The sequence below is a fragment of the Lottia gigantea genome, assembly GCF_000327385.1.
Source record: "Lottia gigantea unplaced genomic scaffold LOTGIsca_2, whole genome shotgun sequence".
NCBI lineage: Eukaryota > Metazoa > Mollusca > Gastropoda > Lottiidae > Lottia > Lottia gigantea.
Genome location: NW_008708400.1, coordinates 3,254,772 through 3,274,013, shown reverse-complemented (window position 1 = coordinate 3,274,013; position 19,242 = coordinate 3,254,772). Strand labels below are relative to the sequence as shown.

At 33.3% G+C, this 19,242-nt stretch overlaps 3 protein-coding genes across 3 annotated transcripts; 2 read left to right on the top strand and 1 right to left on the bottom strand.

Moving 5' to 3' along the window:
* Nucleotides 1-2,137: 2,137 nt before the first annotated feature.
* On the top strand, nt 2,138-2,497 carry LOTGIDRAFT_103821 (hypothetical protein; the record flags this gene model as incomplete). Its single annotated transcript, XM_009053321.1, has 1 exon — nt 2,138-2,497. A coding segment is annotated over one exon (360 nt), but the record flags the coding sequence as incomplete, so codon positions are not given.
* Nucleotides 2,498-3,680: 1,183 nt separating this feature from the next.
* LOTGIDRAFT_152809 (hypothetical protein) lies at nt 3,681-7,547 on the bottom strand (the record flags this gene model as incomplete). The annotated part of the gene is made up of 6 exons (XM_009053320.1): nt 3,681-3,697; nt 4,235-4,351; nt 4,597-4,779; nt 6,780-6,896; nt 7,225-7,401; nt 7,454-7,547. 6 exons carry the CDS (start codon nt 7,545-7,547, stop codon nt 3,681-3,683), a joined length of 705 nt encoding a protein of 234 aa, XP_009051568.1.
* Nucleotides 7,548-12,856: 5,309 nt separating this feature from the next.
* LOTGIDRAFT_228300 (hypothetical protein) lies at nt 12,857-18,826 on the top strand (the record flags this gene model as incomplete). Its single annotated transcript, XM_009053319.1, has 9 exons — nt 12,857-12,943; nt 13,146-13,335; nt 13,914-14,027; nt 14,138-14,197; nt 14,424-14,561; nt 14,864-14,971; nt 17,134-17,259; nt 18,000-18,068; nt 18,391-18,826. The coding sequence occupies 9 exons, from the start codon at nt 12,857-12,859 to the stop codon at nt 18,570-18,572; spliced, it is 1,074 nt and encodes a 357-aa protein (XP_009051567.1). The 3' UTR covers nt 18,573-18,826.
* Nucleotides 18,827-19,242: the final 416 nt, after the last annotated feature.

The following is a 19,242-nucleotide window of genomic DNA, read 5'->3' as shown; positions in this document are numbered from 1 at the left end:
ATTAAGTCTAGGCCTTCTGTATAATCAAATATATACCATTTGTTCCATTGTTTCTGAATTATTTAATGTATCTGTAATATCTTGTAATATCACCTACCAAGATATTTCCAGATTTTTGTCGGTATTCAATCCAAACCACAACCAACAATCCAACCAGATATCATCAATTTACGCAGATGTTTCTAATATTTATAGATTATAGACTGCAATACATGTAATATAATGGATGATATGATTTAATATTTGATACCAGAATTTCGTTGTTTAAATGTTGACAACTTTACCTTGTCTAGCAAGCTATCTTAAATGTATATATGAAAACATATCAACGATCTCAACTTTAAATGTTCACAATGTTTCTACTATACAGTATTCTACTATTTTCTGTTGTCAATGTTTCATGCCAGGAATTCTCAACAACTCCTAATGTACAGGATAAACAGTCACTACAACAAAATTCACGAGCAGTTACCATAGATGAAATTACAGATTTAAGAGTTCAGATTGCCGAGCAAAATACAAGAATTGCTCAACAAAATACAAAAATCGCGCAACAAAATACCAAATTTGCAGTTCAATATGTCAAGATTTCAGATCAAAATACCATACTTGCCGATCAAGACATCAAGATTCTAGAGCAGAATACCAAAATTAAAGATTTGGAGATGAAAATTGATCTAGAAAAGGTAGACGACGACCGAGAAGAGCAACCGCCGACCTTAATTAGTAAGTTTGAATATTTGTTTAACAAGCGACGGATCGATACTAATCGTTCTTCCAAAATAATGGTGTTGATAGGTCTTACTCAAGACAAATGCCACATTCCCACTGGTGTGCAATCCGTTTATAGCTGATCGTGAAGTTTCTCTGAACCGGTTTGTTTTTTCGTAGGCGGTCTGTTCAATATTTGTAAATTTCTGGTGTCTCGTTTTGATTTTCTTTCAGAGGCTGATCACATACATTCCGATAGGATTGTTCCGGTCGCGCTTTGCTATGATGTAATGATGTGATTAGTTCACGATTGCAATATCATAGTAACATAGAAGTTCAAGAAACAATGAACATCAAAGTCTAGTTTGTCTTTACGGGGTAATAATATCGACGAACATATCCGACTTATATAACATTATTCTTATATCTTATAGATTCGGCTTCTAAAGAAACTGGTAGTATATTTACTAGGTGGGGTCGAAGAGATTGTCCAAGAAACGTATCTCAGTTAGTATATTCAGGTACGATTTTAATGTTTGAGTATATATTTTTTGTCTTTTTGACAATATTATTTCTAAAGAATCGTTACCTGGTAATCGAACGCACCTTTTTTTCGTAATTTCCCCAAAAATATGATTTTATGTCGCCTATAATGCAGAAACTGTTATAAATTGGAATATTTTTTCAAAACGTATACTGGCACATTGCAAATGAGCAAACAGTAAATACTCGGCTCAAAAGGCGCATTTTGCTCGGGTTTTCAGTTTTAGAATTTAGCAAAAATAACCCATATCATAGCAGTTTAAACAATCCAATTTGGAGCACACAGTTTGTGCCGAATTTTGCAAATTTGCACCAAATTTTTATCAAAATCTAATCATATAGGTGTAGACTCTATCGACATATCACTTTAATCCCTTTTGATTAATTAGAGAAAGTTTTCCATTGCACTACATTTATCAAATTTAGGAAGAAAAGGGAAGTAACTCAAAATACAGTTTCTATTAAGATAAATCTCATTAATTCATTTTCATCCTGATACTTCATATTACAAAGATTAATAACCATTAATAACTTTTATAGAGAAATTTCTTTAACATTTTTGCATTTGATTTAAGGAAGTTACAGATTGTTAGGGCAGAAGTGGTCATTCGTATAGGTTGAAATACAAATTTGTTTTATCAATGCAATGTATCACCAGTTCAGGAATTCCGATACACACTGCCTCGAAACTGTTCCAACGTATTAATGACATAATTCTTTAGAAATATTATCCAGTAATAAGGTAATGAGACTTAACGTGTTTATCTATATGTTTATATCTAGGTATAACTGGAGGATCATCTTACTCACATACTGGAGGAGCAGCAGAATATGTTTATCTACCACCAGATCCAACATGGAATGTAAATAAACATTTTAATGGTCCGAATTGGGATATATGTATGGCTCAGAATATCAAGAGGTTCCAAAGCCACTACTGAATTATAAAGTACCATGTGCTGTATGTCGAACAAACCAGTTTTCTACAGTATTAATGATACCAGCTAGAACAGAATGTTATCAAGGATGGCAGAAAGCATACCATGGAGAGTTGGTCAGTGAGAGGTACAATCATGCTGGGGCGTCTCAGTATGTTTGTCTTGATGATAACCCACAGATCAACGGAACTAATACTAATAATGATGGTAAATTAATGTATCCAGTGAGAGCACAATGTGGATCACTACCATGTCCTCCTTATGAAGATAACACTCTTCTTACATGTGTTGTCTGTTTGAAATAAATATAAAGTTTGTTCAATTACTTCTAAAGACCAATTCAACCCCACACCCCCGTATGGCGAACCATGTCCTTTACGCGATTTTTAGATGAATGGCGTTTGCATTATTTCCTTTAACATAGCTTAACATGCGTCAAATTAGTTTGTATAATAAGTGCTAACCTGTTATCGGTTTGATCCGATTTTGGTGAAACTTGATTAGCTTTATGCAGAAACATTTTATTGATAAATTATGTGCTCAATGTTATTCGAAAATATAGTAAATTTTTGGCGAACATGTAAATGTGTTGCTGACTACAATTTTGATGAAATTTTGTGTGTTCTAGAATTGATTTATAATGTTAATTATTTGGTTTTTCAAGTTATGGCCCCTTGAAATTTGCCCATATCGGTTTGTTGAAATAGGTGAAATTATATGTGTTATGAAAATGTAAAATCTGTCTTGAAATTCACTACCGTTTGACCGTTCGTTTCTATTGTATTTGATCTTAATCTTTTTATGGGTATCAGTGTTCACTGATACACAGTTTTTTTACCATTCCAATCCTCGATTGTGGCTTCCTGCAATTCCTCTAAAACTATTCGTGAAAGGCCTTATGTGGTATAAGTGACATCATTTAACAATTAGTTTTAATAGAATAGCAGAAACCACAGACGCCTAATCGAAAATTGGTGTATTCTGCAAATATAAATGGGACCTATGATGGCAGGCAACGCCGTGAAATGCACAAGAGGCCACGTTTTTACCAACACAGTATTGTTGGCCTACTCTTTTGAGTTTTAATTTTACATGTACATTTTTTTCAAATACCTATACACCTTTTCCTGTGTTACGACCAATTTTTACCACACTTGGTAATTATTTATTCCCTTGCAAGGTCCACAAGATCCAGGCGTGATGAGTAGCTTCATTAGTAAAATCTGGAATAGATGACACTGCACCTATGCCAAGACATCACCAAAACGAAAATTGCCAGACAAGATCGACTTTAACGATCATTCTAAAGTGTCAACAATGCAGACATTCCATTCATCAAGGTCAACACGGTGCTCTGTAGAAATATTATACAAATGTACAGTTGAAAGTAATACAAACGTGTTGTAATATATCGATATTTAATAGAGAAACCTAATGAAATAAGTTGAGATGAAGCTGACTAGTTTAATATTTCACCATTTAAAAAATCTAGGCTGTACAGACTCCTATAAATATATTTTAAAGATAATGATAGAAACATATTATCAATAATATTCCTGTGTGACACCCCCTTCATAACATAGCGTCAGAATATGAGGCAAGGCTAAAAGACCATGGTAGCTTTCTGACTTTAGACTCGATTTCATGAGTGATCATTGCATCAGTCAACCCGACCAAAAATATTTAATTTAGACGAAAGTGTTGCACAATGATATTAGCATCACCAATATCGGTATATATTTCATAACCACAGGTTAATTTGATTCGGGAAATTTACAGAAACGTTAAAATGAGTCTTCGTTCACTAGTGCACTTACTGGGTGTCAAAATTCCATAAAACAAAGTAATAATTCTTTAAACGAAATAATTTAGAAACATGCTTAGTTTAATGGATATATCGTCTTATTTAGAGATCCTATTCTTCAGTCATGGTGCCCACTGATGAATAGACTTATTGACCAAGATTGAGACTGTGAGACTTTTATTTCCATTTTAAGAGGTAACATTATTTTAAATGTTCAACGTATTGTACGAGATCTTACCCATCTCTCCTAATGGAATATCAAATTGGTGGGAGCTTTTACAAAAATATCCAGTGGAACATGGGCATTGAAAAACTTGAGTCAGGGGTCTTTTCGATTCCATTTTAACAAGGCATCCTGTAAGCAAAGGGTTACATAGCAAGAGTTGTGTTAAGCCAGGGGCGTAACCGTCTATGAAGGCCAAGAAGTTCCCAAAATAAACTAATTTTTTGCAATACTGAAAATTTTGAAATACATATCATCCTCATGGTTGTGCACATTTGAAACGAGCGTTTCAAAGTTTTTACCAGTCTACGCCCGATGAAAGTGAAAATACATGTCTATTTATGTGAGCAAGGAAATTCAATAATTGGAAAGCTTACCCGATCCTTTAGTACCGAGTTTAGTGCAGACACCAGAATTGGTACTGCCAAGAAAGAATCTCTTGCCAAGTGGTCGCACCCTAGATACACAACATTCATCCATTCCGCAGTCTTTACCACTGGAACACCCTTTATTAACTGGATCTTGTCGTTTTCCCTTCTGTTGCACTGCGGTACATTGGCCTGTACATTAACAAATAGCTTGCCTGGCAAAGTAATATACACCCCCTGGCAGCTTTGATTTTAAATAAGAATAATTTGCAGTACAGTAACAATCACCAGTATGAAATATTCATCCTTTAATCAGACACTTTCGAATTTTTGGATGATATTGATTGTTATTACTACGTTTTGTCAAAATCCGACAAGAATCGTGCCTTTTTAAGTGTTTACGAGAAAAAGCGCAAAAACATTTTTTCAATTACTTTGATTTTCAATATGGTTCATCATTTCTTCAAAATCCGTCAAGAATTGTGCATTGTAGTTTTTAAAAGCTAACTCATATAGTTTCAATATTTCTGATTTTCAATAGGGTTCTTCCTTGGCTAAAATTCGTCAATAATATAGTGCCTTCTAAAGTGTTTACGAACAATTACAGAGGAAAGGAAGGACGGACACGGCGTATAAAAATGGGAATAAAAGAATTATGAATATATACATTGTCATAACAATTAACTAAAATCAAAGTCGAATGTCACTGGAAAAGATTTCACATCATATTGAAAAGATAGTTTGCCAGGCAAGGTAACATACGCCCACTACCATCTGTTAGGAATGATAACGATAATTAAGTTTGTAGTGCCTCTATAATGAATTTTCAAATGATCTTATAAACATATAAGTCAATTCAAAACCTATTACCACATAATAATCAAATTCAAACACACAACGGCAATATCTATGAAACCATTAATTCGATTATTACCAATTTCAAACTTGACTGAGATCTCATCAATAGATACATGCATACGAAGTTTCATCAAGATCGGATAAAAACTGTAGTCTCTATCGTGCCTGCAAGGCAAATTTGACGCGTTTTTACTAAGTCAAGGGCAATAAGTCTGAAACCATCCGATTATTACTAATATCGGACATGACTGAGATCTCATCAATACATACATGCATACCAAGTTTCATCAAGATCAGATAAAAACTGTAGACTCTATCGTGCCTACAAGGCAATAACCATTCATCCGATTATTATAACATCATCTCATCAATATATACATTCATACCAAGTTTCATTAAAGGAATAGAACGTCTTAGAATGAACATAAAATTTCAATTTCGCTCAAACTTGGCCAATAACAGTATATATCCATCAGTGGACGCACCTGATGTATACATCAAAATCCCTCTATAATCCGGTAAATCCACAAAATCAAATAATTAATTATAAAACGCTGAAAGGAATAGACCACTTTATTTTCTACGTGAAGAATTACGCTAATTAGGCGTGAAACTATATCTAAACCCATTTTTTACAGTTTCTATAAATTTAACTGGCCACCGAGGAATCGTTTCCAAGTTTCCAATTATAATTGAAACGAGGTCGATGTTTTCTCGTGAATGGTTTCTTGGCGTCTGGGAAAAGAATTTCGAGACTACGAACAAGCGCAGAAGGTTTTGTTTGCAAATGGCGACGAATTTTCGATCAAAAATATAAAAATTAACTTTGTTTGTGTACTTCTCCGGTTGTTACATGTTAGTGTATTTTAAGACGTTCTATTCCTTTAAGATCGGTTAATAATTATAGACTCTATTGTGCCTGCAAGAAATTTGGACGGACGGATCGACGGCGGGGCGACGGAAATATACGTCCACATTCTATGTGGGCGTATAAAAGTGGTTCAAAGGACACATAACTTTGGTTTATGGTCTCTCCAAATTCTCACCGAGATTATTTACTCGTTCCTTGGGACTGAAGAGATCATATAAAATACCCCAATGGTATTACCCCACTCATTACAAATGTATTCCTTATCAACAATATTGAACAAATAACTACGCATTATTCTGGTCTTATTTCCATATGGGCCCTAGAAGTTAAGATGGTAATCGAATAAAAATGTGATACTTCCTGCATATGTAACGATACATTTTGGCTTGACATTTGGATTAGTTTCAAAATGGCACTTCCACCACTATTTCAAAATGCAGAAGTGAATATTCAAGCATCTTACCAACTTCTCCTTGTGGTATCTCTCTGTACCCTGAACTTACACACTGGTACCCATTACCACATGGGCAACTATTAGCATGTCTACCATTAGCGCTAAAGGCATTATTAATATAACATTCTGAAAGCCCAATGATTTTAAATTAATCACAAGGATAAGCATAGGCTATCTAAATGTAATCCTTTTCAGAAAACCTGTAAAGCTTATCGCAATCTATTAGAGAAACTCCATAAGCGGACAAAATTAATAAGGTAATGGTAGGAAGTAACTATCAACCAATTATTCTACCGCAACAAAACTAGCGACACCTCCTGCAGTACTCATCATAATATCCATTCAATTTGATAATGTCGTTGTTGTCTTTTGATATTCAGCAGGGAGTAACAAGGCTGTTTCTCCATCAGACGAGGAGTTATCTTCCGTGAAAACTACCCTCGGTGAGGCTTACTTTGTTTGTCCCTGCCATTTGGTGTACAATATCCATAATCTGTAGCTCTTTTTCCCCTCAGTGGTATGACCATCATACAACATTCGTCATACCCACATTCGCTTGATGTTTTACAAATGGTAGCTGCCTCACCACCAATAACCGACAGTGCCTTTAAAATTATAATTTGAAGATTTTCTAGAGAAAGGTAACAATATTTTTGTAATAAGGTGATGTTTCCTTTTCTTACGCGGGGTTAAAGTAGGCTCATCACATATATCTTCCCATGATTCTACATGGCCAAGACATATGCTTTTACAATTCTGCCATGGTGTTACTGACATGGGGGTGTTTTTTGTGATCGCTCGTTTGGTTTGTCATCATGGGATCATGTCATCATTTAACCACTTAACTGAACCAACTAGGATCATGCGAACGAAATGAAGGAGTATCTAGTAATAAACTTGTCAAATATTTGACAAATTAAAAACTCACCAACAATACTAAAAGAAACATGGCCTTTCCTTGAGTTGAAATTCCACACCTCTTTGAACTAGATCTCAGAAACGATTATATATCTGAACAAAGTAGGTGCGTTTAATCTCTTTATTCTTATCTTCGTCTCATTGAAATTAAACTATTTACTTGTGGCCCAGTCACACAATTTAGCCGACGATAAGTCAGCGTATCAAAACTCTGGCAACCGGTGAATTATCGATTTTGTTTTAATTCGACTAAATCAGGGCGTCTTCATAACGCCAGTTCCCCTTATATTCCTGTCAAACAATGATGACGTGTGAAGAATACGTTGGCGTTTCTCGTATACGTTTTTTTGGTGAGTTTACGTCCCGCAAACGTGGAATATACACTAACAGGACTTACAGCTATAAGTATAAGGCTTATAGACAGCGTTTAGGAGAGATGGTAAAATAGATGTCAATTGGCCATGCCTGTATACGGTAACTGAAAGTGAAAAAACATCGTAAATGAGCACGTAACTCATAGGTCAAGAATACGTTTTGAGTATATTGTGCGTACCTACATCAAATTTTTTTACAAGTTATTTCACACGTTTTCCTCTTATTATGGCTTATACCAACGAACCATAAATTATTCAACGAACGGCAGCGTTTTCGACAATTAATTTCAAACGCTTTGTATACGTCTTGCTGAATCGACAATGTGTGATCCTAAATTGTAGATGAATAGGTAACAGTGGCGTTTCTAAGAAACGCCAGGTGAGAGGGCCGAGCAAGGGCCACAGAATTGTCTAGCGGAGCCACTCTATGTAAAAAAAAAAAGAACAATTTGAAAGTGGGGGTGTGGGCAGTCGGGCCTGTCTCTTTTCTGCGGAGGCAACTCGATGAATATCGTTATTCAGTCATGGAACTAAAATAAGATCAATGTTTTAGAATGAGTAGCACCGAATTTGTAGAGTTGGTTGACCATGTATTGATATGTAGACCACTGGTGAATTTTGAGAGCGCACACCGCTCTGTGGAATTTTTCCAATTTTCATCAACATCACGTCCGATTGGTCGCTCGCTCTACAAAATGCACCGACCGGACACGAAAATTTGCCAGCGAACAGATCCATCGTCGAATATAATCGAGCGATTTGCATTCTTTGAGCGACTTTAAACTTCTCCGCGATCGGGTAAAATTGCACCGTGTGCCCCTAACTTTAGGTCCCGACAGCGTTTTGATCAACAGCTTTTTTCAGCTAAATGCTTATCAATTTTTTTATCTACAGTATTATATTTATTCCCCAATTCAGTAATCTAAAAAAATGAATGTAATATTATTCCATCACTTTATATTATTGGATTTCTCACTGAAGATAAATTAAAACACATATCATTACATATTTATACATAGATAACAAACACCAAAGTAAACTATGAATCACCAGGTTTCCACAGCAAGGTAACATCTTTTCGGAGCTAAAAGTTCCATTAAAAAGTTCTATGGCCACCGCAACGATATCTTTGACTGTTGCAGATCGGGACGAACATGAAAAAAAACGCCCGTCCCGTCGTCGGTAATGAATTGCAATCATTATTTACCGGAACTTTGCCAATATTGTTACAATCATGTCATGTGTTCTAATACCAAATATCAGTTCTTAGTCAAGTGGCTGTAAACAAGGGCCAATAAAAACAAAATTCGTGAGATATGGATTAAATGCATAAGTTAGTAAAGTAAAACGTAAAAGTAAAGGATGTTGACTCAGAAGACACAACGAAATCTACTATTCATTGTCTAAACAGTTACATTTACGGAAACCGCTGAGGATTGCCGATTGTCCACATCATTCAAATTAACACAAATTGGGGGATTATTCATTCTAGTCATCGTCCTCGCTTTCATCTGAGAGACAAAGGAATGGACTCCAGCCGCCTGTATTGTTGCAGAAAGGCGATAGTGAAGAATAATAACCTGCTTTACATGGTCGAGATATTATGTCATTAATATTCCAGATTACATTTTGTCTAAATGACTCGGCATTGACGTTGCTGACATCCGGAACACCAATACAACCAAATGGTTTACATACAAAATTTGAACCATCTTCTTGACAGTAAGTATTGTTTGGACAGTTATGTTCAGAGCAACTATTCAGAAAATTACTATTCCAGAAACGAACATCAATGAAACTGTAACTAACATTTGAAACAAAATTACCATCAAATACTGGTAATAATTCACACTGATGAGAGGCCGCGTTGAAATTCAGAGACTGGCACAAAACATACAAACGACACTTGCTATAACAATCTAACGGTCCAGCAGCACTGAACGAGGCGAACGGAACTTCGTCTAGTTTTTGGCTTGTTGTTATGTCCATTAAATATTTGCCTGGAACGAAACATTGCTTAGATGTACCTAATATAATGAAACTTCCAAATATGAAACTAAAAAGTCTGCCATTCATTCTGCGTGAAAAAGGATCAACCCCAACCTAAGCATTCGTAAAAGGTTTATCGAATACTAAATCAAATCCAGACTTCAAACAATTAAAGTCCATTAAAAAGATCAATTTTAATTATTGTTAATGGGCATGAAGCAGTATTCCAAGAATTTAATCTATAATTGACCCTACATAAGCTATTAAAGCAATTAGCAAAAAATTTAACTTTAAAGTTTATATTCAGCGCAGATAAAAAAAAAAGTAAAAGTAGTGATAACAATAACAGAATTATTGTCGGTAAATTGTAAATCTAAAACAAAGAAGGTTAATGACACTATTTAGACAAAGTTCTGCTTCATTCCTCAAACCGGGAGCAGAAAAAGTAAAATCTTCATTTTACTTTCAGAATTTCCAGACGTTGAGTTATCTTTCCTTGGGGTAGTTTATTTTTCGTTAGAAACACGGACGATAATGATAATTAGGCAAAAAATGTCACGTGATCTAATGTAATTTCTGTAATACATGTATTCAGGATACGAAAAGATATTCTGACAAAGATATCCCGGCTGACACGATCTAGAGGTGAAGTTCTAAAGTGTACAGTCCGCGTTCTACTATCTACAAATTTTATGGCCTGTGTTCTAGAAAGATTAAAATTGAAAAAAAAAATGAATAAGATTATAAGTAGAAATACTTATATTTTATAAGATTAATCATTTCAACCCTAGGAATGTGTAGAAGTGATTTAAAGAATTCATGATTCGTACCATCTGATTTGGATCCTATGTTTAACCAAGTACAGCGCTATATTCAGTTACTTAGCTTCAGATTGATGGAACGAAGCTATTACCTTTAACAGATGACAGAAAGCGAGAGCGATGATGAAGATTCCGTATAATGTATAACTTGTACTGGCTGTTCCTTGAACAACAGTAGATTTCAAATTATGAATACATAACGTAACAATAACTACGTATATTATATTGAACATTAATGGTTGGAAGCGCAAGGCGTGGCATAATTACTCCTTTAGACAGCTGATATCACTTTTCATTGTGAAATCTTTAATATCATGACGTTAGTTCCCAAATATAATTTGAGCCGATTGATATTTTCGATATAGACTTTCGATAAAAGTCAGATGTTTTGGTCACGGGCATCGGAGGGAATACGTACTAAAAAAACAAGTCAAGCTCTGCAAATAGAACGTCAATTAGCTGTAGCTCAATTTCCTTGTTGTTTCGATACTCATCAAGCTTAGAAAACTTTCTTTCAACTCATTTAAAGTACATGTGACGAAGAAGTCTGAAATAAACATACACTGACATATTTTTATGACAGCCCAGGTTGATTGGTGACAATAAGCAATGGGTTTTATTGTATTTTGAGGACTGTCTGTATGCACTAACAATGCTTGTATCCAATGCTAGGGTTATACTTTCTTAAAAAATGTCACAGTATTCAAGTTCAACAATAACAGTCGTCAATATTGCCTTTCAATCAATAGAATTGTTTTGTAGTGTCGAAGGGTGGTTTGAATTTACGTTCAATGCGTTTAAGATCAATAACACAGAAAATATCCAATCTTTGAATAATATCAAAGCAAATTTTATAGATACAAATATTGTCAAATTATTATTTGCTTCTTTTACCATTAGCGATTTAAACAATACTTTTTCTTCATATTAGGGCCTAGAACAGTAAAGAAGACAACCGGATATGACGTCAAATCTATCACTTTAACCCAGTCTAAACGTCTCTACTTGACACATATAGAACAGGATATTTAAGGGGTTGTTCAGCGAAATAATACATCATGGTCACTCCCAAATTCGATATTGGACCTCTTATAGCGATTTATACTTATTTAGTTGACAGGACATTACCTTTAATCACAACAATTAATAAATAAAACCAAGTATATTGCGACCATTTTTTACAACGCAATACAGGAATAAACATCTAATATGGCAATGTTAAACTGTATTATATTACTTTTGGTAAGATTTTAAAAACTTTTAATCTAAAATTGTTGATTTTATATTTTAATCACAAAATGTTTACCTGATTATTCTAGAAGGGATATATGACTACATCATACAAAATATGAAAAATTAATAGGTGTTTTGTGAAATAGAAATAATAAAATTTTACAAATATTTGCCTTTTAGTATTTTCTGTTATTGATTTCTAGATTTTTACATCGACATTATTGTTTGAACAAGTTCTTTTGTAATAAAATTTAGCCCAATTTTACTAAAAAAAAATATTAAAAGCTTTCAAACAGTACTGATAATCTTAGAATGACAAAATAAACATGAACACGCATTATCACTTTAAAATTTGTTTTAACAGAGGATAATTTATAATTATTATATAAATCAAAGTAATTCTAAGATTATCAGTTCTGTTTTGAAGCTTATAATCAAATTCACTTAAAGGGATTGTAAAGAGATTTTTCTCAATTTTGTATGTGTATCGGTGACACTGATTGCACTATTCCATTTTCAGTCAGACGTCTGTGGTTTTTGCAATTCTACTTAAACTAAGCGTTTGATGACGTCACTAAGCATAAATTATGATGTATCACATAAGGAGATCGTGATTAGTGACATCATTAAACACTTAGTTTTAGTAGAATTGCAGGAACCACAGACGTCTGATGGGAAATTCGAATAGTGTAAATTGATGCTATCAGTGTCCCCGAAAATCTCTTTACAATCCCTTTAAATATTAATGGATATGGATAAAAATCGATATGCCAACGAATTTGCTCAGGGTCATAGATTGTTGTTAGCCTGTGGTTACAGTAATGGAATTATAGCAATGGTAAAATACAAACATAACAATCTTAGATATAACTTTAATGCATGTCATGAACAAAAAATAGCAGTATACCATATAAAAAATATTTATGTTCATCTATATATTTTTAAAAATTACACAATAAGACATAAAAAAGAGATATGTATTGGCAACTCATAAAAGACAAACATTCAAGCCCCACTGTCAAGAAACCTATCTTTTTCAGATGTTAGGTTCCAGTTCAGTAGCTGGAATGTTTTATGAATGTGCTAATCAGTATGGATGTTCTCAAACAAAAGATGAGAAGTGTTGTTTGGCCAAGAATATTCCAAGAGGAAAGAGGTCTGCTGCTGTTTATGGATCAATTACTACATCTCTACCTGGTACATGTCAATCTTATGGTGGTGAAGGCTCAAGTAAGTACCCGATTAAACAAAGAATCGAAAAGGCCAATCTGATTAATATTCTATCCAGAAACATTAAAACAGAACTTGGAAACTTCAGACGAATTAACTATTTCAGCCTACATCCCTACTGAAGTTAGACAAATTAAAAAACATATTTTTATGTCTACACTTCGAGACGAGTTCGGAACCTTTTTTTAAAGGCAATTATGACGGAGAGCTTTTCATACCTATGTAATCTAATTTCGTGGTAGCATCCTGTGAGTGAATCCACTTGCCATCCATCTTTTGAGGAAAATGTAATTATTGTATGTTTGAATTTTCATATATACAGTATCATTTTTGAAAGGAGTTCACACGTGAAATAGAAATTTTTGGGTAGTACAGCATATAAGTTACGATAAGTTTTTTCTCAAAGAAGACTCGATTGAGAGTAACTAAAAATGCTTTCTTGTCCTCTCCTGCCCTGAGAACTTGTCTATTGTCTATAGGTACGAATAAACCTACACATTCTCTTTCTATTCGCACCTTCACTCATACACCTTTCATCTTAGACAGCACAATTTCTAAATCCCATGTATCTTTTTCAGGTTGTTTGGTAAATCCTACACAGGGATCTAATGATCCTTATTATAAATGTCCATGTAGAACAGGTCTGGAATGTGTGTCATTAAACTTCTATGAAGTTCCAATAGGAATAGTTGGTAGGTAGCCAAAGCAACACGGAACAGCGATAATGGCTCTTTTTCATAGCGATTCTATATACCAAATGACTACTATTATTTTAAATAACAAAATTTAAATCCTTTTGTAGCTTTTTACGTAACTTTGTGTCGAGAAGATTATCATATTGCTCGAACAGCCTGTGTATATGGTATTTTACCGTCTATTGCTCCGAGACATTTTTTTCTAGGTCTATTTTAGAATACTTATCTTTGCAACATGCTGTGTGTAAACATCCCACAGTTACACAGTAAGAAATGGTATGTAGTCGGAGATGAAAAAAAATTGTCGTTCAAACAGGAATATGACTACATACGGATATACGCCGTAATTAACGCAGGTGATATCCTTCATTTTATCATTTAAATTTTTTACAGGAAAATGTCGAAAGCCATGCTTCAGTGATGCAGATTGTGGAAAAGAACATTGCTGTCAAAAAGAACCACAATTAAAAGGGCGAAAGAAAAGAGCAGCTGATCAAGCATTTTGTATTCCTTATGGAAACCGTCAAGACTGTAAGTTGTAGATATATGACATATCGACTCATATTGTCACGAAAATTCTAGCTGTTCATAATATCACAACTTATCCTTTTTTTTAACTCACCAAACACTCTAGTAAATATTCTTCTTTCTCGGAAAGGTTCCTACGATTTAACCATAGCCATTCGCAATTATGATCGGGTTGATTTGTTTTATTTTGTAATTTAGATAGTACTTTATTATTGAATGAAGTTGATGTGGTTTTTGTATTTGTTCTTAAAGTTTTCTAAATAAATGTTGCAGCTCTCACGATGTTATCTTATGTTTTCTTCCAGCATGTGTTTTAACTGACCCACAATATCCAAACATCCACTCACGTTGTCCTTGCAACAGTGGATTAGCCTGCACTGATGATGGTTACAGAGAAGTTCCTGTGGATTATGGTAAGATGCGTCATCAACTGCGTTTCAAGTTGTTGTTTTTTCAGCATTGTAGACGAAGTCAGCGTCAGGTTTTATTCTGATATAACATTTGGGTAGATTAAATTGATACTAAGCATAAAGCTTAAAGCTTAAAGTATTTAAAAAGACATTAGGCAGAAAACAAGAAATGCAGTGTGTAATGGGGAAAATTTCTCATGAAATTGACATTTCCCGTACATTGCGTACATGAGTTTCGGTTTACTAGATGCCCCCGCCCAAACTCTCTTAAGCAAATCATATATATTTAATTCAAAAGAACCATTACGAGGATTATTTATGTTTATTCCTTTGTTTAGGTACGTGTCAATAGAGTTATAGGTTGCCGAATGGTAAGAAGTGAAGTGTACAGAATTCGCGTATAATAAAGATATGATAAATACTAAATATGATGTTTGATAATTTATTACTGGGTCCCTACAGGGATGATGGGTAGCAAGGGTGAACATTTTATTTGGCTCGCGCTCGAGTTCCCACTTTGTCAAAGGTTAAGTTTATCTTAAAACAAAGAAACACAAAAATACAGCATATTCCCTATATAACCCCTGAAGGTGAAACGTGAGGTGACAAATTCCACATGGCAAAGGTTAGTAGGCTAAACATATGAACACAGCCAATCAATTACAAACTTCGTCTTATACATTGACATCAATAGCCACCTTTGCTGTATGACCTAAGTATGTAAATGCAGCGATTTGATCAGATTGTACTCTAGAGAATGCAGCCAACCTGTTTTATAAATGTATTCACGATTGACTTGGCTTCAAATAGTATCTGAACACTAGTCATAATATATGTATATATTCCTTAAGCAACGGTACGATTATTCACATCTAAGCATTGCTTGAACAATCCCATATTCTCATCATTAGAGTCTAATGACCTCAATCGACTTAATTGTCATCGGACAAAAAATTATGTTGATAGAACATATGACTGCTTTGTAAGTGTTTGGGGCCATGTATTTGCCCTAAATGTCAAGATTTAATCAAAATATTTGCCGATATAATATTGAAGGGATTCTTTTTAATTTAAATATCCCGGGCTAGTTTGATAGAAAATTAAATTTCTCCACTGAAATTCCGGTTATAATACACAAAAAAAATCCACAAAATTAATTCAGAATTATTTCCATTCGTTTATTATAATCTATATTGTTTCTATTCTAATTAAACCAATCAAAAACTATTAATTTTAAACGAAAATTGATTATGACGTCATAATAGAATATGCATAATTTGTCACAGAGCGTTTGATTTTCTAACGAGAAGACGCTTATCAAATTAGTTCTGCGAATTTCTTAGAAGTTTAACACTCTACATTGCCGTTTTATCCGTTGAAATGGCAGTATTGTAAGTAATCTTTGATTGATTTTCTTTAGTTTGACCGCAATTTTCGTATAAGATATTTCAAGTTGAAATAATTTAGTTTGTAGGCCTAGCGTAATTTGGTGGTCTTAGAATTCTTTCTCGCTTTCTTTCCAACTCAACTCCAGAGTATCAAAGTATCTTAGATAGGCCGGCACTGGTACAATTTTAAAAATCGTGCACCGGATTCGGTCTACTTTATTTTACTTTACTTCAACAATTTGTTTTTTTAAGATTCAAAAAGGCTTTGATTGACCTTGGTACAAAACAAGTGTCTGTGGTATCCAATAAAGGTAATTTCTTTAGTGTTTCTATACTTCTCAACACAAAATATCTTAATGAGCAAAAAACGCTCTTCAAATCTATATTTTGATGCGTAATTTTAGAAGAAATTGTGAAATTCTACTTTACAAAAACATAAAATCAGGATTTTCTCTGTTATTTACTGATATATTTTTATATAATTTTCATGATATGAGTGCAGTATCCTAGAGTACATGTTGGACAAAAAAAATTCCTTTAAATTTAAACAGAAAGCTATATTTTGAGGGAAAACGCGAGCATTTCACTACCCATAGCTGATTTGACGTCATGGCAACAAAGAGCCTAGAGATAAGGTTTTCGCGTCATGTTATTATTATGACGTTATAACGTTATCTGTCTTTGTGATCATAACCTCTTTAGTTTACATCTGTCAGAATTAGACCTTCATCTAACATACAGTCTTAAGAATCTCATTTTATATTTTGCTTATTCCAGAGTCCAATGTATATGACTGTTGTTCTTTATATTGGTTACCTTTAGATGAAAAAATGTGGACAGGAGAAGTTGAATTCAGATTCATTAAAAATTGGGCTGAGGATGTGGAATTAAATTTCACTGAAGGTATTAATAGGTTTTTTAAAATCTAGTTTGATTGATTTTTGAAGTTTTTTGACACAGGGGTAATATAAATCCTAATTTTTATTTGGAGCTTTATATACTATTTTGGTTTATGTTGATTCGTAGAGATCATGATTTAAATGTATACTATCTCCTAGGCATACAAAACTACGTATGGTTCTTACATGGAAATAACACTACGGCGTTAGGTTAGGGAAATAACATCACATTATGTAAGGACCATATGTAGTTTCGTATGACCTCTTAGGATGACCCAAAAATTGAAAATTTTAAACTTGGTTAAAATGGGTCTTTGTTCATCAGTGGACTTACGTGGTGCTATAACCATACAAAACAATCCTCCTTAAACACAATATATCCATGAAACTAAGTAATAATTCATTAAACTAAGGAATTTTGAAACCTGCTTAAAAGCGTCTTTTAATGACTTTTTGATCATAGATATGTCGTCTTACAATGATTCTAGTCTTTAGTCATGGCACTTCGTAAGTCTACGAAAAACTCCATTCATTTCATTTCAATTCGCCTGGTAAGCCCATCTGATCAATGTATACACTTGTTGACCAAGTTTGAGACTTTAAATTCCATGTCTATTCAAAGCGGAAGTATACTTTTTAAAAAAAAAACAGTCCAAAGCAATGTCAACTGGATGGACTGGATAATGAGAAAAGATATTTTCAATGTCTCCTGTATTTTGCAATATGTTTTGTTTCTATTTAAAGATTTAGGGAATTCAGGGGGTGATAAAAGGAACAATACATTACTTGATATATCTACCACTAGATCTTCAAGTAAGTTGACAAACGCTTTTCCATTTCTTAAAACAAATACCAACTTCACCTCACCTTTTCAAAAGCGAAATTGATTTTGCAGCTGCAAAAGGCTGGTACTCTCTGAGAATATGAGTAGCCTACAGGGATCTTGTTGTTGGCTTAAGTGTATCAAGTTGACTAAAGACTTAATTGTCAAAATTCTCGATCCTAACTAAAGGACCAAGGACGAGAGTACTGAAAACAAATTCTAGTTATATAATTCAGCCACATAGTCAAACTCATCAGAAGTAATATTTTTGTCTGAACACCAATAATAAATCATTAACTTTCTCTGTTTCAGGAGTCGAGAGGTCTTGTGCCAGAAAAGAGAACTGGGATAATGAGCTCTTTCCGGACTATCTTTTTAAATACAATGAAACATGGGAGGGGGAACTTTTTTCGACTGAATATATGGAATCTTTTCGGGAATCTTGGGAGGGGGATTTTTATTCTGATTTTTATATTATGTCATTTGAGTTTTAATAAAATTTATATTTTTTTTATTAGTAATTTATCTTATTTTATTTAATTTTTTGTTTTTTTCATTTTATTTTTGTTTATTTTTTTTTTTCTATTTTTTTTTTCATTTTGTATATTTAGTTTTATTTTACTTTGGTTTTTTTATTTTTTTTTATTTGATATATTTTTTGACGATTACTGTTGTGAAATTTGTTATATAAAGTATGAATCATGGGAGGGAGAACTTTTTTTGACTCAATATATGGAATCTTTTCGGAATCATGTGAGAGGGAATTTCTTTCTGATTTTTATATTATGTCATTGAGTTTTAATAAAATATATATTTTTTTATTATTAATTTATCTCATTTTATTTATTTTTGTATTCATTTTTGTTTATTTCATTCTATTTTTGTTTATTTTTTTTTCATTTTTTATATTTAGTTTTATTTTACTTTGTTTCTTTTTTTCATTTTTTTATTTTATTTATTTTTTGACGATTACTGCTGTGATATTTGTTATATAAAGTAACTTTACATTTTGAAGATTTAAAAACTTAAATACTTTTTGCGTCAACTAAGCTGTTTATTTATTCATTCAATATTTTATCGATAGAACTCTATACAAAATATTAGTAAATACAATCCGCTAACATTATTCACTTGTAACTATAAAATATTTAATATTACATCTAC